Source organism: Sorex fumeus, unplaced genomic scaffold (genome assembly GCF_029834395.1).
Source record: "Sorex fumeus unplaced genomic scaffold, SorFum_2.1 ptg000013l, whole genome shotgun sequence".
NCBI lineage: Eukaryota > Metazoa > Chordata > Mammalia > Eulipotyphla > Soricidae > Sorex > Sorex fumeus.
This window is the reverse complement of record NW_026606070.1, coordinates 14,693,900-14,720,155: the sequence shown is the minus strand read 5'-3', so window position 1 is coordinate 14,720,155 and position 26,256 is coordinate 14,693,900. Positions and strand designations below refer to the sequence as shown.

At 42.4% G+C, this 26,256-nt stretch overlaps 1 protein-coding gene across 1 annotated transcript; it reads right to left on the bottom strand.

The window, feature by feature from the left end:
- Nucleotides 1–9,024: 9,024 nt before the first annotated feature.
- Nucleotides 9,025–23,331, bottom strand: LOC130020684 (cytochrome c oxidase assembly protein COX18, mitochondrial). The gene is made up of 6 exons (XM_056111311.1): nt 22,933–23,331; nt 20,973–21,073; nt 18,798–18,961; nt 17,607–17,728; nt 14,868–14,975; nt 9,025–9,278 (listed from the first exon to the last, which is right to left on the bottom strand). Exons 1-6 carry the CDS (start codon nt 23,275–23,277, stop codon nt 9,105–9,107), a joined length of 1,014 nt encoding a protein of 337 aa, XP_055967286.1. The 5' UTR covers nt 23,278–23,331; the 3' UTR covers nt 9,025–9,104.
- Between the last annotated feature and the right edge of the window lie 2,925 nt (nt 23,332–26,256).

Sequence of the window (26,256 nt, the reverse complement as noted above, 5' to 3'; positions counted from 1 at the left end):
TTCACCTGTACCAACATGTGGGATATTTCAATGATACTAGAAGCCAAAACTTGAGATGCAGAATTTTTCAAAACCTCTGAAGCAGGTTATAATTAAAGGTTCCTCCCATTAATTGTACTAAGGTTGGAATTGAAAAAAATGCAACAGTAATCAAAGAAATCATTATAATTTCTACTGCCTCTTTTTAAAACTTATCTTATTACAGTCTACATAAGATCAGTAAAGTTTCTTGTATTAATGTACACAGTTATCACAATTTCCACCACACCAAAGTGTCCAAGACCCTTCGACTAGATCCCTAGTTACCTTCCTCTTCCATTTGTAGGTTTACCTGGAGAGTTACAATTGAGCCAGGAGTTAAATCTCAAAGCTAAAATTAAACATGGTTGCCTTCCCGACCAAAGCAAAACAAATGTGAATCGCCTCGTTGAGAATACAAAGGAGAGAAACGTGACTAGAAATCTCAAAATGGAAAAGGTAGGGCCCAAGAGGAACGCTGTGGGCACGTCTGGTCACAGTTCAAATCCCTGGTGTTCCACATGTTCAGTTGCCCACAGCAGTTCTGCTGGTGGTGCCTGGCAGCTACACTGTAATCCCTGGTGTGGAGAGCAACGCTGGGCTGCAGCACAACCAGAAGTGTGAGCACAACACAGGGCCAGGGGCACAGAGCAACTCCCCGCAAGGAGTCAACCAGGAGACTGAGTCCATTAGGATGGATACTTCACCCCAACTTAATGTGCAACCCCAGAAGTGCCACAACCAGGTGTGTGTACAATGCTGGTCACTGAAAAAATAATATCTGGGGCTGAAGCGATAGCACAATGGGTAGGGTGTTTGCCTTGCACGTGGCCGACTGGAGTTCGATTCCCAACATCCCATATGGTTCCCTGAGCACTGCCAGGGTTAATTCCTAAGTGTAGAACCAGGAGTAACCCTGTGCATCGCCAGGTGTGACCCAGAAAGCAAAATAATAATAATAATAATAATAATAATAATAATAATAATATTTATAACCAGGTAGGGGAAGAATCAATTAAAAGTGGTTATGAATAAAAATTTTGTATAAAAAATAGAAATTAGAAATTAGGCACTTTCCTAGAAGCCTCTTTTTCATGTAAATCTGGGTTCTCTGGAATTAAGGACTTTTGATGACAGTAATAGGTTTGTTGTAGTTGTAGTCTTGTGACCAGAGAGAGCAATACTAACTCCACATGAGAGGCTGCTTACTTTCTGCTTACCTAGAGTGTTTACTTTCACTTTTGCTTTCCATCAGAAATTTTGTTCCCAAACATCCTGATGTGCTCATTTTATTATTTCTAATTTAATTTTTATATGCCAGAGACAGATTGATTGCTCCATAGCTGGAAGCCTGCCTCATGAGCAAAGGGGAGAAGGCAGCTGGAATAGAGAAGGGATCACTAAGGAAATGATGGCTGGAGCAATCAGGATGGGAGATGTGTGCAGAAAGTAGATAAAGGACCAAATATGATAACCTCTCAGGGTCTGTATTGCAAACCATAATTCCCAAAAGTAGAGAGAGATTATGGGGAATCACGTCTGCCATGGAGGCAGAGGTAGGGTGGGAAAGGGGGGTATACCAGGGATATTGGTGGTGGGGAATGTGCGCTGGTGGAGGGATGGGTGTTTGATCATTGTGTGATTGTAACCCAAACATGAAAGCTTGTAACTATCTCACGGTGATTCAATAAAATTTACAAAAAAAAAAAATTATGTGCCCATTTTATATAACAAAATCACCATTACTGGATTGGGGAATTGAAAGAAAGACTACCTTGCAAAACTTACCTACAAATTGGGCAGTTAAGAGACAGCAAATAAGTGGCAGAACAAAAGAGAACATGGCATTTGGGATGGAGAGAGTCCAGAGTTCAGGAGCTGGCCTTGCACACGGTCAGCCCAGGTGCAATATCTGGTGTTCCATAACAGCCCTGGAGCACTGTCAGGGGAATTTCCAGAGCAAAGAGCAAGAAGTAACTCCAGAGCATCACTGGGAAAAGAATATGGTCCTGCTATGTATTCCTTAGAGAAGGATGTGTCAATCACTCTTGTAGTTCAAGGTACAGCACCACTAAGAATGAGGCAAAGATGTTTACTGAATGTTTTCACAGCTAAATCTAATTGATGGTTAGAAATGTGGCCGTTTCTTAGCTTTTCCTTTCCTTCTTTCCTTTTCTTGTAGCCTATGCCAGTCCTTGTGGTTCATTCGTTCACCCATTTATTTGGTTTTGGGAATACACCTGGTGGTGCTCAGGGGACCATGTGAGGCCAGGGAGTCAAGCGTGGGGCCACACCCGCAGCACAAGGCCTTGAAGAGTCAACCAGGATAAAAACACTCTCGTAATAAGGATGTAGGTGAAAGAGATCTAAAGGTTAGGTTTATCAATTATGGGAGTGTAGTTGGGGGGTGGGAAGACCCTATTCTGCCGAGGGAATTTCTTACAAGAGCAATTCCGAAAGGTATTTGAACAAAATCTTTTGGAAAGGATGTCCTAAAATCTCCAACAATTATCTTACATATCTTCCTTAGTAGTATGAATGAAATAAAACATTAGAGCACTCACAGGAAACTAATAGATGCACACAACATAATAACACACATATTTTAGCTAATGATACATTTCAAAATAAGAACGATGCATTAGAGTAATAAGAGCATTCAATAACCAATTCTTTATTTTTTTTTATTTCTGGGCCACACCCAATAGTGCTCAGGATTTATTTCTGGCAGGGCTCAGGGGACCATATGGGGTGCCAGGGATCAAACCTAGGCTGGCTATTGTGTGAGACAAGAACCTTACCTGCTGTACTATTGCTTTGGCTCCTACTATTCTGGAATAAACTCAACATTTTCTCATAATTCCGTTTGCTTTCAGATTACATTCTAATGACCTGCAGTCAAATAAATTTAATAATCACCAAATTACTTTCTGTGTTATGTCAGTCCTTATCTCCTGAATAATTTGGTTCCATTATTCCACTCGCTTCGTTCTTAATATTCTAATACTTGACAGTAAGAATATCATGGCTTCCAGGGACTGAAGAGATAATTCAGCAGATTTGCCTTGCATATGACCAACCTGGGTTTGATCCCCAACACCCGATATGGTCCCCTGAGCACAGAGCCCAGGTATGCACCCCCACCAAAAAAACAAAAGAAAGAAAAACAAGATTATGTTTTTCAGCTACTATCCTAACATAAAATTGGGTACCACTTCTTGGTCAGACACAACTAAGTTGAGAAAAATTTATTACTTAAGTAATGCAGACAGAGAATCTGTTTTAGGGTACTGCCTCACCAAGTCTTTGTGTGGGGAGGGTACTGACAGGAAGTGAGATGTCTGCACAGTAGTCGGGAGATGTCTTGTCAGTGAGATGCCCATGTGTACTGAAAGCTGTTTCGGTGCCCGTGTCAGGTCCCAAACATGCTTAGCTTTATAGGACGTGTAAGGAAAGTAACAGGAAACTCCTGGGGGCAGAGATCCTGGTCCGTTAGCGAGATCAAGCCACCTGCTGCTCTTCGCTCAGGAGAACTCCTATGTCGTCTTGGGTCAGTATTCCCAGGTGAGCTGGCACAAAGCAAGCACTCCAGCCCTTTGCACCATCTCTCCGGCGCCAGTGCTAGCATTCTGCTCCGTTTCTGGTCTGTGGGGTGTGCCCCATGGTGCTCGGGACTTGCTCTTGGTGGTATTCACTGAATCCAAGTCTCCTGCATGCAAAACGCACTCAGCCCATTGGGCTGTCTTTCCCGGCTAATGTTTTACTTCCTGCTTCTGAAGCATCTTCAAGTGGTGCTCAGGAGGCCGGAAGCTCGACCTACAGAGCCTGAGAACAACTTGCAACTTGGAGTCCAGATGCAGTGCATCATGGGTGCAGGGGTGAGGCACATTCGGTGGTGCTTGAGGTTCACACCTCAGTTTGGTTTGGGGGACCACACCAAGCAGTGCTCAAGGGTTACTCCTGACTCTGTGCTCAGGAATTACTCCTGGCGGTGCTCTGGGGATCGTATAGGATGCCAGGGTTCGGCCCCCTGTCACTCCAGTGTTTAGAGGACCATGTGACCCTGGGGATGGAAGAGGAGTTGGCCACACTCAAGTCTTTTGCCTTACCCCCTATACTACTATATCTGCAGTTCTCTTTTTGTGGGAGTAGAGGGTAAGAAGCACGTCCCGAGTAGTGCTCAGGGCCTGGAGAAAAGGGAGTTTCCTGGTGACTCTTGGCCAACCCAGCCAGTAAGCTGGTAGTTTGATGCAGGGGCCTAATGAAGCAATGCTACATGTGCTGGGGATGAACTGGGCCACCTGGGTGGTACTCCAGGTATATACCCAGTGGTGCTCCAGGGGGCAATGTGGTAAGAGGGGAATCTAACCTAACCCTAATCTAACAGGGATAGCTGCATGCAGTGCTTTACTGCTTGAAAGAATTATCAAGAAAATATGTGGCAACTTCTAATTCCCTATTAACAAAAAACTCATGCCGGGCTAAAGCAGAGAGCTCAAACTGCGTGCAGAAGGCTTGGATTCAATCCCCAGTACTCCCTGGTCCTTAGAGCAATCCCAAACATTTGCCAAAAAAGTCTCTGAACGTTGCCAGGCATGGCTCAAAGATTAAAAAAACTAAGCATATATGAGTACATGCTGTGAGTGTAGTTATTACAATTTAAAACATACCCAAAACAAGCACAAAAATCTGAAAGTCTACAAATGTACCTCATGGTGTTTCACTAATAAATAAATAAATCATACCTACAAGATGGAAACAAAACATTTTCTGTAGATTCAAATAATTTTTCGATATACCTGTGCTCTGGTAGCTTATAAAAAGCACACATGTGGGGCTGAGGATATAGCCCAACTGGAGCGCCCTGGCTTGCACGTGTGATGTCTTTGGGTTTGATCACAGCACCACAAAAAAAAAAAAAACAAAAATCAAACCAAAAGAACCAAGTCTGTATAATAACTCACCGTAATGGCAATGTCATGTTTCACATCACATTTGCAAAACTTAGCTTTAATAGAGAAATCTAGAGTCTTGCATAAATTCAAATATTACTCTGAAATTTCAAGTTTTGCTTTCTGTAGTATCTTATCATCCTTGAGGGAAAAAAGCAAATTATTTTTTTAAACTTCTTTCCTGCTTCCAGGGCTCAATCTTGTATTAAAGATGAGTTCATTTGAGACTGGAGATAGTAGAGTGGGTAGGGGGTTTGCAGCTGTTTCAGGTTTGAACCCCAGCATCCCATAGGGTCCCCAAGCTTCACCAGGAATAACTCCTGATTTCAGAGGCAGGAGTAACGTCTGAACATCGCCGGTGTAGACTCTGTTTATTATTTTGCTTTGCTTTTGTTTGGGGATCATACTCAGCAATGCTCAGGCGTTGTGTCCAGCTCAGTGCCTGGGAATTGCAATTGATCCTGGTGTGCTAACGAGACTATGTGGTGCCATGCACGGATGGAAGGTAGACCTCCCACATGTTAGGCACGTCCTCTAGCCTCAAGGTGATTCTTGATTTGGGGGCCACACCCAGTGATACTCAACAATCACTTCTGGAGAACTTGGGAGGCCAAATGGAGCGCCAGGGATCAAACTTAGCGAGCCACGTGTAAATGCAAACACCCCTTCTACTGTACTGTATCACTCTGGTCCCTCAAGGTAATTCTTTTTTTTTTTTTAATTGATTTATTGAATCACTGTGGGAAAAGTTACAAAGCTTTCAGGTTTAAATCTCAGTCATACAATGATCAAGAACCCTTCCCTTCACCAGTACTTATTTTTTACCACCAAGAACCCCAATATACCCCTTCCCATCCCTCCCGATGCCTATGAGGCAGATGATTTCTACTTAACTCTCTCTCTACTTTGGTTACATTATTTTGACAAAAGATGCACCATTGTTTAGAATTTCCCTCCAACAATCAGAACCGCTGAAAAGGCATTGTGAAATAATTTGTTTTCTATAGCTGGTTATGAGAACCATATGATATGATTTTGGATTTCTGATATTTTACTAATTAAGTCTGGAGGGATTTCTGTCAAAAGCCAGATAATTACGAGACTGGTTTCTGTGCGTCTGACATTATGGCCGTGCTGGAGGGAGAGCCGCTTGTGAGGGGCAACTCGTGGCCTCGGTAGGGCGTGAAGCAAGGCAATTCTTAAGAGCTGGGTTCTAAGCATGATGTCTCAAGTTAGATCCTGGACACATGTGCCAGGTGCCATCCTAGAAGCTCTGCTATGATCCTCAGCACAAATGATCTCACGTCAGTGCTCACATCGCTGTGCAGATTGCAAATGCTGCTGGGACGTGCTCCTGTACGTGGGCAGCCCTGCTGTCTGACCCCTGGCCTGGTGCTTGTAAGCAGGTGTGTGCTTTCAAGGAGCCATCCCAGGACCCCCAGACACACCTGTTTATAGCACAAGATTCAAACACAAGGAGGCACAGCATGGCATGTTTCATCTAACTGGAAAATACATGCACTGGGGAGCAAGTCAAATTTTGGGCTACTCTATGTATGTCCCAGGATTAGAACAAAGAGCACTTAGAAGGGCTGAGGAGATGGCTCAAAGGGCAGGAGCACATCTTCTATGCAGGCGCCAGGTTTGATTCACGGCACCAGTTGGCCCCCCAAAAGCAGCCCCCAACCACTGCAACAGGAGCAGTCCCTGGGCACCAGAGTGTCCCCCCAAAAGAAGGCACTAGAGGGCTTAATTATGAGGTCAAAATGAACATTATCAAGTAAGCAAATATATAAATAAATCTGGGGATGAGGACAGATTGCACACAACCATTTCTTCCTTATGACAGGAAGCAGAATTTCAACAGAGCAGTCAAACACCAGGACTGGGCGGGGAAGGAAGTCTAGGTACTTGGCGGCTACACCTTCTGAATTCTAAGTCCCAGTTATGCAGGACTCAAGGGGCTAAGATTTAAAGGACATGGTTCAAGGAGCCTGGAGAGAGCTCAGAGGTAAAGCCCATGTCTTAAAGGTAAGACCATGCGCTAAATCCTCTGCATTGCCCCCATCGCCCAAGGATGATCCCAGTGGCTCTCTGTTAGGATCCTTATGCCACAAGGTGTGCAAGCCCTACTTGAGCACAATCAAGTATCCAAGCACTCCCAACAGTACGTGACCTTAGTCACTACAAAAACAACAGAAACGAAAAAGGAAAAAACATTAAAAAAAAAACACTCAAAAATGACCAATTTCATTTTACTATTTATTATAAAAATGAGATAGAGCACCTCAGAATCAGGTTCATTATCTTACTGATAGAAAAAAATATAAATGCATCAATATTCTTAAATGTCTTAAACCAAATTAGTTTTATCTTTTCCAATTATGTACTAAGAGTACTTCCAAACATCTGTTTATAAAATCATCTCTATAATAGTCATCCTTCTTCCTGTGTTTTTCTTCTTGTGAGTAAACAAACTTAAGATTCTTCACTCTGGGTTCAAGCAGTACTTAGCAGTGAATTTAGTATTCCTGACTTCGAAAAATTACGAAGGAATGTACACATCTTGTATATTTCTGAGTAGAGTTGAACAGCAACATTACTATATTATGTACTTTCTTGCATTTATGAACTATGCCATTACATGTATAAGTTCATTTAAAGTTTTCACATACTACCTCCCAATTAAAGGAATATTCTCTTAACCAGAAAGCCTTCGGGGGTTCAGTGAAGTATTATGTTGCACATCAAACCTGGGTTCTCACATGCAAAGCATGTACTTCAGCCCTGTGGGTCATCTCCCTGGTCACAGTCTCAAGATTTTTAAATTCACTTTTATTTTTGTGTTTTTGAGTCATCCCTGGCAGTATTCAGGGGCTAAACCTGGTTCCATGCTTGGGAGTTGTTCCCAGCAGTGCTGGGGAGAAAGCCTTACTTTCTACTGTGTACTGGGGATCAAACCCAGGCCTCTACATACAAAGAAGCACTAAGTCTGATAAGCAATGTCTACAACCCAAAATTCTGCTGTTTCTTTTTATTTTTGGTTTTGGGGCCACACTTGGCTATGCTCAAGAATTACTATTGACAGTGCTCAGGGGACCATATGAGATGCCTGGGGTCGAACCTGGGCCACCTGGTACAAGGCAAGACATTTTATTTTAAAACTAGTGCTGGGAGCTGAATCCAGGGCTCACACATAAAAAACATCAACTTTACCACAGAGCCACATCCCGAGGAAACCTTTGTCTTACCTACTGCCAAAATGGATCTACAGGCTGGGGCTGGGGCTGGGGCTGGGGCTGGAATAGCACAGCGGGTAGGTCGCTTGCCTTGCAAATGGGTTCAATTCCCAGCATCCCAAATGGTCCCCTGAGCACCGCCAGGGGTAACTCCTGAGTGCAGAGCCAGGAGTAACCCCTGTGCATTGCCGGGTGTGACCCAAAAAGAAAAAAAAAATGGATATATGGTCTTCCATTCCTCCAAAATTTTAATAACTGCTTCACTGAATTTTCAGATATTTTAATGTTTGGGACTGCTCTGCATAACATGATTCAGTATCTAGTACAATTAAACATAGTTCTGGCATCTCTAGTAATTTATAATTTCATAAAACATTGCCACGTTGATATCCTTGGGATACAATTAAACATACTGTATTTCTAACACTTAAAGACTTCATTTTTCTGGCTTTTGGGCCATACCCAGGAGTGCTCAGCTTACTTCTGGAACGGCACTCAGAAGCACACCTGCTTGGCTCAGCAGACTATATGGGTGTCAGGACCCAATGCGGATCAGCCATGTGCAAGTTAAGCACCCTACCCTGTAGGGTATCTTTCCAGCCCAAGATTTTAAAGATTTTCCTTTTGGTTTTTCGGCCACATCCAGCAGTGCTCAGGGGAACATATTTGGTGCTGGGGTAGGCTGCATGCATGAAAAACAACCTTAATCCTCATACTATCTCTCCCCAGTCAAGATTTTTAATATTTTCAAATATATCTGGACTATATCTTAATACAGTACTTCATGATTCCACAGAGCTCAAGACTTTAAATAAAGTTGATTCTGAATTTCTAAATCTTCTAAAATACATAAAGATGACAGTGATGGTTGTAAATGTTTTAAATGGAAGATAAGTCATTTTCTTGAAATGAATTTGGCATTAAAGGCAGTAATGAGGTCCTTATAAGGAGTAACTGAGTCTGACTGAGTCAGCGGGATTCGGCAAAGCTGTCGAAACCTAGGAGAACGCAGCAGCAAATTCTGTGAAAGGCCCATGAAGCTGGAGCACAACCAGTAGAGAACAATCGACTATAAAGAGAAGAAAAGACAAGAGTGTTAAAACTGTTCCAACTGTCAAAGATACCAAAGTCAAGACATAAGCAGACAATACGCAAAATTACCATGACTTAAAATAAAAGGCCTGTCCAAGACCCGCAGAAGCCATCGGAGACCAGCAACAGCTCTACTAGATGTGAAGCAAGTTGAAAGACTCAATCAGCGTTTCCCCAAGAGGGCTCTGCTGCCTCCTACCATGCCCCATGGTACAGGGATAATCCAGTGGGGACATAAGACAGAAAACAGAAAGGAAAAGGGCGAGTATTCATAACAGGAGGTGGATGAGAGAGCACTCCCAGGTAGAGACCCAAGAGAGACCTCACAGTTCTTTGGCAGTTTCGCCTACCTTTTCCTGACCAAGAGTCCTCGGAAGCTGCTCTAATGGGGGTAGGACACTAGGGGCATCACTATTTATGAAACCAAATTTAGCCTCCCAAGACATCACTTTCCCCCAGAGTCATTTATCTTCCATATTTGCCCAGGCAACCAGTTTCAAGTGTAACTAGGAATGGGCCAGGAGGGATAGCACAGTGACTTAAGACTGCTTGCCTTGCAACTGCAGTTATGAGTTCAAATCCCTGGTGCCCCGCATGCACTCAGAGCAATCCTAGCAGTGCTACTCCCTGGTACCACATTTCCGGTTGCACTGCAGTTAAGTGTGTGCAAGCACTACAACAAAATAAAGATACGTGAGCACCATGGTGAGAGATGCATGGTGAGAACCATAATTTGCTTTTTGGCTCAGAAAAGTAGTCTGTCTAGGGGGCAGGCCGAGAGATTCTGTTTTCCTGAAGATAGGGAAGGAAGTCAAAAACGTTTAGGAACCTACAATTTAGATCACTGACTATACTTTCTGCAGCCGTTTGAAACCTGTGTTCCAAATTCTTTTTAGGCCTCAGAGATAAGAACAGGTGGTGGTAGAGTTTAGGTCCTGCAGTCAAACTCCAGGAACAAACATGTTTTATCTGAATTTAATAAGGTATTTTCCCATTTCAGTGTGTAAAATGGGCAAAGAATTATTCCTGTCTAGGAGGATTGCTGTAGAAATTAATGAGATAATTCATGTAGAGTTCTAAGCAAGTTTGGGAACACAAAGTAAGACACCCTCAAAGGCAGATTAGCATAGTAGTTAGGAGTAGGACACAAACTGTCTGGACATATGTCAAGGTTTTTATTTAATAGATGAACAACACTGGATGAGTTACTTATCTTCACTAAGCTTCAATTTCCTCATCAGTAAGGATTCTAAGCACCTTCTTAAGCAAACTGTTGGGTGAATTATATTGTGCTAACATATAAATAAAAGCCCTCCCGTTGTTCGTCGATTTGCTCGAGCAGGCCCAGTAACGTCTCCATTGGAGACTTTGTTGTTACTGTGTCTGGCATATCAATACGTCACGGGGAGCTTGCCAGGCTCTGCCGTGCGGGCGAGATACTCTCGGTAGCTTGCCGGGCTCTCCAAGAGGGGCGGAGGAATCGAACTCGGGTCGGCCATGTTGGCTGCATGCAAAGCAAACGCCCTACTGCTGATAGCACAGCGGTAGGGCATTTGCCTTGCACGCAGCCAACATGGCCGACTGGAGTGCTAACATATGTAGACAATAAAATAGTGATGATGCAAAGTCAATGTTAAATATCTTAAATTAGTATTTTAAAAATGACTAAAATAATTGAATCATCATCAAGTCATTTATCCAAGCCATTTATCCACTAAGTAAATGGTACCCTAGGACCAAATACATCAGATTTTGAGATATATACAAAGGATCATTTTTCTTCCTTAGTATTAATTTTTAGTGGGATATATTGGGAAGGGGGCTGGAGCAATAGTACAGCAGGTAGGGTGTTTGCCTTGCACGCAGGAGTTTGATACCTCTGCCCCTCTCGGAGAGCCCGGCAAGCTACCGAGAGTATCTCGCCTGCACGGCAAAGCCTGGCAAGCTCCCCGTGACCGTATTGAATATGCCAAACACAGTAACAACAAGTCTCACGATGGAGATGTTACTGGGCTCGCTCGAGCAAATCGATGAACAACGGGAGGACTGTGATATTGGGAGGGAGGACCTAATTTGGGAACTGGAGAAACAGCTCAAATGTCTGAAAGATATGCTTCACAAGAAAAAAGACATGAGTTTCTTCTTACCCTGGCACCGTAGGGTCCCCTAAACAACATTAGTAGTGATCCCGGTCCCCAACCTTAAACCTGGTAGTAGCCCCTGACCACCTCATGGTATGATCCCCAAACAGAAACAAAACTAACCCCTCTTAGTCTTTTCTGCCGTTAGGCTGGGCCATAAGACACAAGAACTGGTACATGGCAGGACCCTGGCAGGATTCTGCAAAGGGGGCTGCATAAAGACGGCATTTTCAGGGGTCATTTCTACAGTACGTTAAAGGGAGATGACAGCACTCAAAGGTGACTACACTTTCCCATTCCTATAACAGGGAAGAGAAAATAAAAGGACAGTTGCTGGATGATGGAGCAGTGAGAAGTCACACTGGACCTCTCAGTTTCAACTGAACTCCCACATCACTCTACACTTAATTGTTTTACTCTAAATCTCCCACACATCTGAGTGGAATATTCAATACTTCGGTACTTACTAAGTACTGAAGGCCCTGTTTGTACTCTTTGTTCCTGTGAATTTAATCTTTGACTGAGAAGTCTCAGTACTTTATTTGAACTGGAGTCTTACTCATATATTAATGGTGTATCTACTGTAATCTACCTACATAATTCTGCCTGTAATTGTTACTTTTGCATTAAGAAATGCATTAAGTAATGTTACTTTTGCAAGGGCTCCTACTACTCCGTGTGTGGTTCTAAGCTCAGGTGACACGCCCGGCTTTGCTCAGGGCATGCTGGGATGATCCCCATGCAGTGCTAGAGACCAAACCCAAGACTACTGCATGCAAAGCATGTGTTTCAGCCCACTGAGCTATCTTCCTGGCTCATAATTTCCACTTTAAAGAAGAACAAGTTACTTCAGATGATTAATCAATTAACAGCTTAAAAATACATTTTGATGCAGAAAACATACAGCTTGAGATTCTTAATACAAACAGTATAAAGCACTCTGTTGATATTAACTGTATCTAATATGAATTGCACTTTATTATCTACATATCATCTCTGAGGAAAGAGATGTGCCTAAGAGTTTTCATGTTCAACATAGAAAGAGCCACAGGAAACAGAGAAAAAGGCTAGAAAAATTGCAGGCATAACCAATTCTTTTTCTCTATTAGAGCTCACCATGTAACTTAATGCCTATAACATTTTTGTAGGATAGAAAAACATTTTTTCAGTTCCTTTCTGGGGCCATAGCTTACAGTGCTCAGGGTTTACTCCTGGTTCTACAATCAGGGATCTCTCCTGGCAGGGCTCAATGGACCACACACAGTATGGTGCCAGGGACTAAACATGGGTTGGCTGTGTGCAGGGCAAGTGCCCTAACAGCTGTATTCTCTCTCTCTAGCCCCAGAAAAACCTATCTTAAGGTTTACCTGGAACCACAAAAGAACCTAATTAGTCTAAGCAATTTTGGAAGATGAAAAAGTTAAGGACATTGCACAAACTGCATTACACAAGAAATAAAAATAAAAATAAAAACTGTATTACAAAGAAAGCAGCAATCAAAACATATACTGGCATAGAACCACTTATTCAGGGTCAGAAGATAATGCAAAGGGCTCAAGTACACACTGTGTATGGGTTAGGCCCCGAGTTTGATAGCTGGCACTGTAGGGCAATGCTGGGCCAAAACAGCAAACCATTAGTCCGCACAGCTAAGACAAGCATTGCCAGGAACACAGCTCCCAGACGCCCAAATCACATGAATAGAAAGTTCAGAAATAAACCCAAGCATAAAGAATTAATTTTAACAAAGGAGGCAAGAACCTAAGTGTAGATATATAAGCATATAGGAAGAAAATAAAAACAACTCAAATGATAACTGTACTAACACATTCACTGTAACATTACTTATAAAAGTCAAGATATGAAAGCAATCTGCCTAATGACAGATAAATATATAAAGAAAATATTTAGTATACACAATGGGATATTAACCCATCATAGAAAAGGAACTCCTGCTATTGTGGTAATATGAACAGACTTCAAGATTATTATTCTAAGTGAAACAGTCAAAGCCACGTATCACATGTACTCACTTATCTGCAGAACTTGAAACACAAATAATAAACAACTAACCTCCCCAAACCAAACAGAGAATACACTGAAGGTTGCCAGTAGTGGTAAGACTGGTGGTGGCAGATACAGTGAAATAGCGAAGAGTTAAAAATAAGTCCAGTTGGAGCTATACAGTACAGCAAGTAGGACAATCTGAGTTCAATCGCCGGCATCCCATCTAGTCCCTCAAGCACCATGAGTAATTCCTGAGAGCCGAGCCAGGAGTAATCCCTGAGCATTGCCGGGTGTGATCCCAAAAAGCCAAAACAGTAGAAAAAAAAAAAACCTGGCTAGAGATGTCAGTCTTAGGAACATAATATACAGCATGAACATAGCTGTTAGTATTACTGTTTCTTTATACCTGAGAGTTGCTGAGAGGTCTTTTTAAAAAAGTTTTTGATCAGTGGGAAAAAGTTAATTTTAATTATGGTGATGGAAAGTAAATAAACTTATCATTTTGCAATACGCAAAATATTTTATCATTATTATATATTTAAAAGTAATCAAAAGTTATGTCAGAAGAAAATCACTATAAATTGGGGCAATTATAGATACTTTATAGTACTGCTATGAGATAAAACATGATCATATATGAATTGATGAGACTTTTGTATTGTTTCTTTTGTTGTTTTCAGGGGGTTGCTTGTTGTTGGGCCATACCTGGCAGTGCTCAGAACTTACTCACAACTTTGCACTGAGGGATCACTCCTGGCTGAGCCTGGGAGATGAAGCGGGGTGCTGGGAATTGAATCTGGATTAGTGCCATGGAAGGCAAGCACCCTGTCCACTGAACTCTATCTCCAGTACTTTTTTATTACATGTTTTTCCCTTTTACTAAGTGTCAAATTCATTGTCTAATCTCTGTATACATAAAAAATTCAAAATGTCAACTAACAGCAGAAAAATTATGTCCATTGGAGGCTGGAGCGATAGCACAGCAGGTAGGGCATGGCCGACCCAGGTTCGATTCCCAGCATCCCATATGGTCCCCTGAGCACCCCCAGGAGTAACTTCTGAGTGCAGAGCCAGGAGTAAACCCTGTGCATCGCCGGGTGTGACCCAAAAAGCAAAAAAAAAAAAAAAAAAATTATGTCCATTGTACTATGTGATAGTTTCTAAGACTTTATTTTTAAGGAAAAAAATGAGTTAAATTTAAGAGTGGAGGAAGAGGGTAAGATATTTACATTAAGGAAGATTAATAAGTTTCAGGAATCCCAAATCACATGATGACAGAAAGAGTAGTCACTAAAAATATTCAGAAACCAACAAGGGATTGAATAATCAGAGGAAGCTTAGAAGAAGAGGCAGGATCAAGTAAAGGTAAGAATAGAGAAGATCAGCACACACGACACATAATGCTGATGGTTACTCACTGAAGGTACTGTTGCAGCAATTGGAATCATCAACAGTGATACTGCACGAAGGAAGTATGTGATATACAACTGGAAACGAGACATTCTCAATTTCTGTAAAGCAAACATCTGAAGGGAAAGAATATAAATGAACAGTGAGTATCAAAATGTTGAATTAGACAAGCTCTAATATAACAACTGATTTCTGACACGCCTTTACCTATATTTTCACAACACATCAAAACACATCACAAAAACATCAAATACTGAAAATTTATGTTTGAGAATAAATATTGAGGATATTTAAACGGAGTTCTAACTAAAAGAAATATAAACAACAAGAGGAGACTCATACTAAATAAAATAGAGTGATAGCACAGTGGTAGGGCGTTTGCCTTGCGCGCAGCCAGCCCGGGTAAGCAGGGTTCGATTCTTCCGCCCCTCTCAGAGAGGCCAGCAAGCTACCGAGAGTATCTCGCCCGCACAGCAAAGCCTGGCAAGCTACCCATGTTGTAGTCAGTATGCCAAACACAGTAACAACAAGTCTCAAAATGGAGACGTTACTGGGCCCACTCGAGCAAATCGATGAGCAACGGGAGGACAGTGCTTTACAAGTCAATCAGTGCATTTTCTTTTTTTGTGGTGAATAAATTGTTTTCTGGAGAATGAAACATCATCCCATATGTGTAAGACAACTGCTCTACTGCATTAAAAATAAAGGGAGGATAATAATGGTATCTACCCTGTAGGATTAGTATTAAAAATCAAATGAGGTAGCTCAAGTACTAAGGATGCCTGCCTCATACCTTCAAACATTTTATAAAAATGTTACATTAAAAAGTATCTTAAGTTGGGAGTCCTGGTACCCCTGAGCAGGAACAGCCCAGGGGTTCCCTAGTGTGTGTGCCCACCTACCTCTGAATTAAATAAGTCAATTCAAGTAAATTCCTCACAGTAGTGTCCATAATGTAAGAATTACCTGTTAGAGCAGTGGTGCAGGAGGTAAATGCTTTCCATGCATGCAGTCAACCCCTGGTTTGATCCCCAGCACTGTACGATTCCCTGAGCACTACCAGGGAAGTCCCTTCTGAGCACAAAGTCAAGAGTCTTGGAGCACCACTGGTGAGGCGCCAACCTCTTGCCCCTCCATAAAGAATAAGCTTTAATGAAGTCAGGAAGATAGCTCAAAGGGCTTGTGCACATGCCATGTATGCTGGAACCCAGGAGTCAATTCCTAAAACTTTATGGTCCCCAACCACTGCCAGGGGTGATCCCAAGCAACGTACCAGAAATAGTCCCAGTACCAGGTGTGGTCCAAAATCAAAAAAGAAACAGTAAGTTTTTATGCCAGTATACTTGTATACTAGTATTTCCATGTCAAGGTACTTTCCGTACATATATAAGGTCCGGGTTCAAGTGGTTGAATTCCCAGCATCACACACACACAGACACACAGATACACATGGTTAAGTTTTTTTTTTTTTCCTTTTTGGGTCATACCCAGCGATGCTCAGGCGTTATTCCTGGCTCTGCACTCAAGAATTATTCCTGGCGGTGCTTGGGGGACCATGAGATGCCGGGGATTGAACCCAGGTCGGCTGCATGCAAGGCAAACGCCCTACCCGCTGTGCTATGACTCCAGCGCCTCACATGGTTAAGTTTTTATTAAATTTATGCACACCGAGTGTCAAATGGTATGAAGGAAAGAAGAAGATAATGAATATTAATTCATTGTGGCCATGAGTTTATCATTTTCTAATAAACTTACTAAGTATCAAGCACAGTAAGATTGTGCTAGGTACCTTTAGGAAAATGTTAAAACCACACACGAAATCTTTCCTCAAGAAACTTTCATCTAAGACTTTGTATTATTATCTCGATTCTTCTCATTTGAAAAATTAAGGGGTATATTAAATTTCAGAGAACACAAAACAGTGAGATCGCAATTGAAAATATATATATGCTCCCCCTCCTTTGGGCCTATCAAATGGTGTTTAGGAGGCTTGGGGGTCCCACACGCACTCTGGGACAACTGGGTTCAATGCAGAGACACAAGGATAAGATGTTGCTTGCGCCCTGCAGTACCAGGGATTATCCAGGCCACACTTCATGATACTGGCACTACTCAGGGTACCATGTAATACTAGAAATGAAACCTGAGGCTAGGAGCAAGCTAGGCATGCACCCTAACTGCTGCATTTTGTTTCCGCCCCCTAACTCCAACCCCCCCCCCAGACCCGCCACACAAACACACACACACACACACACACACACACACACACACACACAAACAAACACACTTTTATTGGCAGTGCCAGAGATGAAATGCAAGGTGTCACATGTGGAAGTATTCTGCTATTACTATTTTGGTTTAGGGGCAACACCCAGTTATGCTCAGGGGTTTCTCTCAGTGGTCCTTGGGGGAGCATGTGCTACTAGGGATCACACCAAACATGCAGTCAGTCAGCCAGCTGAACTAACTCTGGCTCATGTAATTTTAAAGTTCAAGGAAACTCAGGAAGTATTCTGATTTCAGAGTCATAATTATTAGCATTTAATTTTAAGATTGACAACTAGCCTACGACAAACCATTTGTCAATAATTTATTGGAATCACATCAGAGACACTTAAACCTGACTCAGAACTATCATTACCATGCAAACACATTTATATTATGTAATTTATGTTTGATGCCAGAACAGAAACAACAAAAATCCAAATTCTTTAAGTGATAAATAAGTTTAATTTAAAACCACTGACCTCCACTATTAATAAATTGATGACACCAACAGAGATAGGCAGAATCCAAGTGGAATCCAAAGCCGTGAGGTCAGGAAACCACAAGACTCCACCACTAGCCAACTGCTCCTGAACAGACAAACCTGCAGAAAGTTTTCTTTATAAGTACAATAAAATAATTCCTAAACTTAACAAGAAATAAAAAGGACAAAAGAAATCTATAAATTTCAAAATGATATCCTTCACAGTAAAGATCTGTACTGACTTTATTCAACTTATTTTCATTCCACAACATAAATTATTCCTTCCTATACTGAGCAAGAGGCAAGAAACTTTATATAGCAAAGAGGATTAAGATGATAATATAGCAAAATTCTTTCAGACTTAAATCTAAATAATCATTTGTACATAGGCCTCTTTATAATCTATTCAAACCACTGTCTAGTTAGCAATACATTTGTCTATTTGTTTACTCTTTGGTGCTCAAGCCCAAACCTAGAACTCAAGCATGCCAGGCATGTGCTTATTGCTGAACCACTTTCTCAGTCCTTAGAACTATCTTTACATTAAATAATAATTCTTCTATTTAAATAATTTCTTAATATATATAACATATATGTGGTCTTTTAATTTTTTGTTTGCTTTTTTTCTTTTTGGGTCACACCCGGCGATGTTCAGGCATTACTCCTGGTTCTACACTCAGGAATTACTACTGGCGGTGCTCAGGGGACCATATGGGATGCTGGGAATAGAATCCGGGTCAGCCACGTGCAAGGCAAACGCCCTACCTGCTGTGCTATTACTCCAGCACCTGGTCTTTTAGTGTTATAGGTGGAAAACAAATCTCAGTCAGGGAACCAAGTTCTGGAATTACAAAACTAATTCTCATTTGTGTTGGTTAGTTCTGGGACCATACACACTGGGACCATGCAATGCTGGCGATGAAATCTGGGCCTTCTACACTCAAAGCATACACTCAAGCCTTTGAGGTCCCTCCCTAGACCCTCTAACACTACTTTTTTACCATAACTTAAAAGAACACTCATTACGATATCCTTTCTAAATCCATTTATTTTCTCAATACAATTCATTTACTAATTTACATTCTGCATCTTGTAAAGAATTAAGATACTAATTAATTAAACAAAGAAGTGTTTTTCTAAGAGTTCATTAGTGAAGCTATGGAGAGGAAAAGACTTCCAGAATAAATACCTTCTAAATGTGCTGCTCCTGTGCTAAAATTCCGGAGAGCAACAGATATAAAGACCCACATCGGGAGCTGAATCCAGACCAATACAGTGGCTTTGAAAGGGTGGCAGTTATCCCGAACATACAGCTCTGAAACAAGTCTCCGCATGTTCTTGAGGTAAGTGAGTCTAGTTTGCGAGAGGAGTGGAAAAAGGAAAGGAGGCCATGTTAACTGACTACTAATAGTGCATCATATACATAGCAGAAACACACTCGGGATTGGCACAAAAATGATTTGTGTAGAACTTTTATTCTTCAACTATTCTTCACTGGTATAGAAAAGTTTAAACCACTGGTCCACTAACCACCTCGGTTGTTACTGCCTGTCCATGCACAGGTGCTGGTGTGCAAGTATGCTCCTTGTCAATTAGATTTTAACACGGGGTATTTCACTACTCATGTGGTATACCATAATTATATATTCAAGGCTAGAAAGACAACACTGGGGCCAAGGGCTTATGCTCAGCACCAGGGTCATTGGTTTGATCCACATGGTTCAAGCATCACTGGGCATGGCCCTGTTGGCCCCCAAGTATTACTGAAATGTCCCTAGTAGTTGCAGCCAGTACACTGCATCATTATTTCCTAGCATCGAACCATGCAGACCAATAGACTGAGTAATGCCAGATGTGGTCCAAGCATTGCTCATAGGCCAAACAACAAAAAAAATTAAAAAGTAAATATTAATGATGAGAGGCAAAAATAACTCGAAGGGTTATAGCACATGCTCTGCACATTAGAGTCCTGGTTTCAACCTCCAGAACCACACGGTTCCCCAAGTACTGCCAGATGTGCCCCTAAGGCCAAAATTCAGAACTGAGGGTGAGAGCACATTTTACTTAAATATTTCACCTCCTACCAGGCACAGTACTGAACTCTGAACACCTGTTTTGTTCTTTAGGCCACACCCAAATGTACTCAGAGGCTACTCCCAGTTCAGTTTTGGGAAGTTGTTCCCAGCAGAAATTGGGAGGGCCATGCAATGCCAGGGACTGAACCCAAGGCTCCTGCTTGCAAAGCATATGCTCTATAACAAACATACCATGTATGTTCTTTACCTGTAAAAATGGTGCCCATTTTTTCAAAAAATTTCCCATGAAGATTATTTGTTTTGGAGTTATTCCCAGCAATGCTGAAGGTTCCCTGCCATGTCAGGGATCAAACCCAGGGCTTTGCATACATTGACTACTGTCTACTAAGTATAGCTCAGTCTTCATACAGATTTTCTTAAACTGTGAATCATGATACTCTTGTTCTTAAATCCCACTTTCTGTAGTCTCATGGAGTATTGATTATTATTGAGATTAATTCATTTTTAAATCTCTTAAAGTCTATTTTATATAAGGTAATCATTCAACATCAAAATTCTTAAGCAATCACATGATTTTTTCTTAAATGTCAGATTTTTAATACTAGAGGACAGAATTTTATATTGAAGGTAATTGGTATATTCCAATCCATATAGATAAAAACACATGCGTAACAATGTAAATAATATGCATAATACAAAGTCCTTATTTCTCTTATTCCTATGAACAGGTGAAAACTTGTTTAGCAAATATAAGAATTTGGGAAGCTAAGTAGTAGCTTAGGCAAACTGAAGCTGTTATTTAGGGGATCCAGTGGATGAAGTCTGGCAGAGAATTGCAGCAGTCAACACCTGGATAAAGACTTTCAGTGTAGCTACAGCAGACAGACAACTTGGCTATCCAGTTGCTTCTACCAAGGCACTTACATTTTCTCTCCCACCCTTCATGTACATTGTTAAAATATTCAATTTAACTTATAACATTAGCTGAACAAAATTCCAATAGTATAGTATCTTCATTATGTAAAGCTTCTACTAATTTTTCTCGATGGTCTAAACTTCTCATATTTAACTTTAAAAAAAAAATTTCACTGGGCATCATTATATGATTATGGACTCTTTTTTAAACGGGAACAGGATTTCATTATCTTTGTTACTGTTTTAAAAATACAGTATGTAAAACTATGATTCACAAAAATCCATTAAAGTACTTAAGAGTACAAGAATTATTTTGCTGCTAAAGCTTCAGCAACTTCAAATTTGTAGGACACACCATCAAATACATAGTATGTTTATATGTATGTTTATTCAAAATCACAAAATTAGCTTACCGGGCAACATTTTTAGACCATCCCAACTGATTTGCACGAATTGCAACTTCTTGGTTAAGGTGCCTAGCAATGCTTTTTATTTCTGGCTGCAAATTTTCCACCTAGCTAAAGAAAAAGTACAATTTGTTACAAGCATATAAAAACACCTTTATGCGTAACTTTACTCTCTTGCCAAATTTCATATTTTTAAAATGTGGTTTAAAATCAAGAAGCCTTATGACTAAAAAGAGAAAGGAAGGAAGGAAGGAAGGAAGGAAGGAAGGAAGGAAGGAAGGAAGGAAGGAGGGAGGGAGGGAGGGAGGGAGGGAGGGAGGGAGGGAGGGAGGAAAGGAAGGAAGGAGGGAAGGAAGGAAGGAGGGAAGGAAGGAAGGGGGGAGGGAGGGAGGCAGGAATGGAGGGAGGGAGGAAAACCCCATGTCTAAGCATAAGATGTTAGTTGATGCCTAAGAATTAACCCAGAGTGTTTTGCATACTGAAGGCTGAGGTTTCCAGCATGGTCCCTGAGCACTCCAAAGGACCCCCAAACAGGAAGTAGTAGCCCTCCCACCATCCCTAGGGTACCTGGTGTGTCCCCAAACCCCAAACAAAAAATGTTACTTTAAGGCATCTTAAGTGAGAACCAAATTCAAATTCCATCTTTTACTTAGCTCTGTATTCCAGGGCCAGATACTAACCGCCACAATCCTATGTACATATATAATCCCATCAATGGCCAAGACCCTGGGACTATAAAACCCAGCTCCTGGAAGCAACCTCTTATAGTCTAGTTCTCCTTCTCAGAGAACCCAGAAAGCTACCGAGAGTAGCCAGCCCCCACTGAAGAGTCTGGCAAACTCCCTGGCATATTCAATATGCCAAAAACCAGTAACAAGATTGGTCTCATTCCCCTGACCCTTAAAGAGCCTCCAATGTGGCACTTTCTAAAATCTCAGGGCTAGGACTAAAAAACGTTACTGGTGCCTGCTCAAGGAAATCGATGAATAGGATGACAGTGATAGAGTGATATAATACATACAGATTATACATATTATACAGGTCTATATATACACAGAGTACCACAGGCCTGCTTTGCATACAGCCAACCTCGATCTGATCCTCAACACCACTGAGCCCAGCCAAGAGTAAGACCTAAGCCCCGTGGGGTGTGACCCTTGTCCCTCCAAACATATGCTCATGTTTAACCTTCAAACAGTGCCCACTTATCAGGTGTAGGGGTGTAAGGGAAGCTGCACCCTGGGCTTGGATGCTTCAAGCCTCTATTTCCCAGTAATGTAAAAGTTTTTGACGTAGGTACCCGGAGAGGGAGGGGGAGAGGGAGGGAGGGAGGGAGGGAGGGAGGGAGGGAGGGAGGAAGGAAGGAAGGAAGGAAGGAAGGAAGGAAGGAAGGAAGGAAGGAAGGAAGGAGAAAAACGAAATTCCTGCATTTATTTCTGCTGGTTCTTTTCTTCTCCCTGTGGTTAACTGACTTTTGGTACTGGTTTCTGTGTTTACCCTCACTCTGACCACAGCTTCTAAAGCCCTTTGAAGCCTATTTAACAAAAAGTATCTGACTGTCGGATCTAAGAGAGCAGAAGCGATTTGCCATCCCGATTCCCACCCACCCCCCACGGGAACCTCACTCGAAATTTTAAAAAATCCGTGAAACACAAAAAACGGCAAGAATGCGGGTAACATTTGCAAACGACTTTGTTTCTCTGCAGTTTCTCCGTAGTGCTGCTTCTGACTTATCTCCGTGCAAACTGAGCAGGCAGCGATCCGCTGAGCACGGGGCGGGCGCGCGCTAGGGCCAGGTGCGCGCAGCGGGCCACCTCGCGCATGCGCCCAACTCGCGCTCCCGGCCCGCCCGCTCGGAAGCCCGGGCGCCGGGCCCTCCGGAAGTGGCCGCTCGCCTTCCGCCCCGCCCACGCCGCGCACGGGTCCCGGTGGAGGCGGCTGCGCGCGCGGGCCCGGCGCCCCTCACCTTGGCCAGGATGTAGTGCTGGTAGGCGGCCAGGGGCAAGGTGACGGCCCCGCGCAGGGCCGCGGTGGTGACGAGGATGCTGCCCCACCACGGCAGGCCGCTGGCGGCGTGCGCGCCGAGCAGCACGTCCTCCGCGCCCCGCACGGGCGCCGACGAGGCCAGGGCCTCGTACCAGCCGCCCGCGCCGCCCGGCCCCGCGCCCGTGGACACGGCCGCCAGCGCCCACACGGGCAGAGAGGACGGCCGAGCGGCCAGCGCCAGGGCCGGCACACGCAGCGCGCCTCGGGCCACGCGTGGCCGGGGAGGGAACGGCCGCAGGAACCGAGAGCCGAGCCGGCACCACATCTCGGAGGGCCGCGCCGAACCCCGAACGCGAAGCAGTCCGCCTCACAGGCGCCCACGGTTCGGCTCAGGGAGCCCAGCGCATGCGCCGCGACCCCGGCGCCCTGTGAGCGCGCGCCGGCCTCGGAACCCTCGATGACCTTTCCGGGTCTCGCAAGTGTGGTTTTAGCGGCGCGGGCGCACCGGTGATGACGTCAGGGAGCGTAGCTCCGCCTTTCCCACGCGGCATGGCGACAGGCCTAGTGCGCATGCTCGGAACTTTCACGCTGCTGATGCTGGCGTGGAGCTCCCTGGGTGGGCCGGAATTGTTTCTCGCCCCGCTGCGGCTCTTTTTCGAGGCATCTCGCATCCTGATGGCCGTTTCACCTGTGTTCTTGCTATTTTTCATCTGGCCATGTCAGTTAGACTGGATTAAGCTTGTTGGGTGTTTCGGTTTTTTTTGTAACCATAGAGTGGTCTCCGACTTCTTAACGTACGCTGATTGTGTCTGCTAGAGTTAGACTGCCCATTTCATCAAAGTGTGAACACTAGGTTTTTTTTGTTTTTTTTTTTTGAGGGTTGTTTCTGGTGATGCCGAGTTTTAATCGGCATCTTTTAGGCATATTACAGTTCTGTTTGTCATTAGCTCTTTTGTTACAGCATTTTCAATTCCCTTTGAAACTGAGTTGAAAAACATTTTTATAAATTTTAAAAATAAATTTAAGTAGCTTGAACTTGAAACGAAAGTTCCCCCAGTGTTTTATCTTTCATTTGAAGTGGCGGAAAACCTTAAATACTATCTCCTGGCTTGAAGGTAGTTTTCTTAGCAACGTTCCCCATTTTCAAACCACTTTCAGTCTTTACCAGGGGAAATTACACACGTATCTTTGACCTAAACAGTAACTTTGAGTTTTAACCTCTAGTTAAAAGGAATATGGCTGAGTCCACATGAACTGATTTATTTTGTTTTCCTAGCACAGCAAACTACAATGACATGGAGTTTCTTCAAAGAAGGTTTATCACTAGACCTGGAAATCGAATTGTGTTGAATATTAACTAATGTTAGATTAAAATGAATGTTCATATAAAATGGGTCAGGGAGTTGGAGCAAAGGGCTGGAGTATATACTTTACATTCTGGAATCCCTGGTTGGGTCTCGGTTCTCCAGCAGTGGTATAGGCCCAAAATTAAAAAAAAAAAATGGCAGGCAAATAATAGGGTAATGAGAAGTTTCAAATACTGTTCATCATATACTCGTTCAGAAGGATACTGTTTTTCTCTAGATTCTGGGAGTCATATTCACCATTAATAGAGAAACCTCTATGGGTCGGTGGCTAAGATCACCTTTCTCGCAAGACCTGAGGATGAGTTAGATCTCCTGATACCCGTTTGTGCGCAGAGTGGGTACACACTGGCAGCACAGCCCAGTGTGTGGGCACAACTGGTTATCAGCACAACAGCAAAAGGGGAATAAATGAAAAAATTAATTCACCCGGGCATTTGTAAATGTTTGAATACACGCCTTAATATATGCTATATGGTTTCTTTTGTGATTCTGGGAATTGAACCCAGGTCTCCTGCATGCAAGGCAGGCACTTTTATCACTGAGTCATATCAATAGAACTTCCTTTATTAAAATGAGACTTGTGCCAGAGGCAGCTCAAAGGGTTGAGTGAATTCAGGAGACCATCATGTATTCGTTCAGGATATGAGTGTATCTGTTCCATCCCTGGCACTGAGTGATTCCATTGTCACAAAAAGTAGCATGTTCTAATGTTCTAATTTAGAGCAGAAAGAAAATTGATTTAGAGCAATTTTGCAGTGCTGAAGATTGAATTCAGGGTCCTAAACACGTGAGGCACATACTCTAACCTTGAGCCATGCCATCTGCCCAGGAATTTCATGTTTTTGGTGTGGACGCCATATCTGGGATGTCCAGGGGCAATTCCCAGAATAGTGTTGGGGTTTATACTCAGCAGTGCTCAGGGATACCAAATAGTACTGGGTTTAGAACCTGGGCTTGAACATACCACATATGCACACTATCCCTTTGAGCTATTTCTCCAGTCCTGACTAATCTTTTGAAGATCTCTCATTTTTGCATTCTAAATCATTTTGGAGCTAGTCCTCAATTTTTAAAGACTGGGTTTCTTTTCATGAAGAGCCGTGGGTTCATTCCCCAGGTACCAAGTGGTCCTGAGCACCACCTGCAACAATCTCCCAGCTGTGCTTGAACAGCTTCCCAGTGACCTTAGCGCATCTCTTAGTAAAACAAAAGTTTTCCAAGACTACCTTTTGTGGAGCTGTATTAGGGATCAGAGCTGGGAACTTATTAAAGGTCTACACTTTATGCTACATATTGGGTAACATATATTGTGTCATAAATTTCATTATTTTATTATGGCCCCCCAAATTTGAATATCCTAGTTTCATTTTGAACATATATGAACATATTTCATAATTTATATAAAGATGATGAAAAATAGAAATCTACTTGGTAAAGAATATTGAGGGGAGGTACTTGTCAATTAGAAAGTCCAGTACAAAAGTAAAGCTAGCACATATGTGTATGTAATGGTCAATGATTATGGTGGTACCTCGCACTTTATCAATAGTAAAACACAGTATAAAATAACCATTTATTGAGCAAACCAACCAACCACTGCATCAACCCTAACTCATTACAAACTAACTCAAACTTTATAGCCTGTACCTGTCCTTATCAATTATCTCATACTAGTTTCCCTTTTATCTCCTTAAAAATAAGAGATTATATATATCTTTTATATATATGTATAGTTTTTCTTTAAGCAATATCCTAGTTTCATTTTGAACATACATGAACATATATTGACAAGTACCTCCCCTCAATATTGCTTTAAGCAATTTTTTATTCATTATAGTACTGAACAGAGAAAAGAAACTCTACATTTGCCTATAAAATATATAAACTGTTGTATATATCTATAGTCATGTAGATTGTTCAGTTCCCTAATAAGCTTT

Coding starts and splice junctions, on each gene's coding strand:
- LOC130020684 (XM_056111311.1), bottom strand. CDS start 23,277: ATGTGGTGCCGGCTCGGCTCTCGGTTCCTGCGGCCGTTCCCTCCCCGG. Junction 18,962..20,972: donor TGGTCTAAAAATGTTGCCCG/GTAAGCTAATTT, acceptor CTCGCAAACTAG/ACTCACTTACCTCAAGAACA. Junction 14,976..17,606: donor TCAATTTATTAATAGTGGAG/GTCAGTGGTTTT, acceptor CTTTCCCTTCAG/ATGTTTGCTTTACAGAAATT.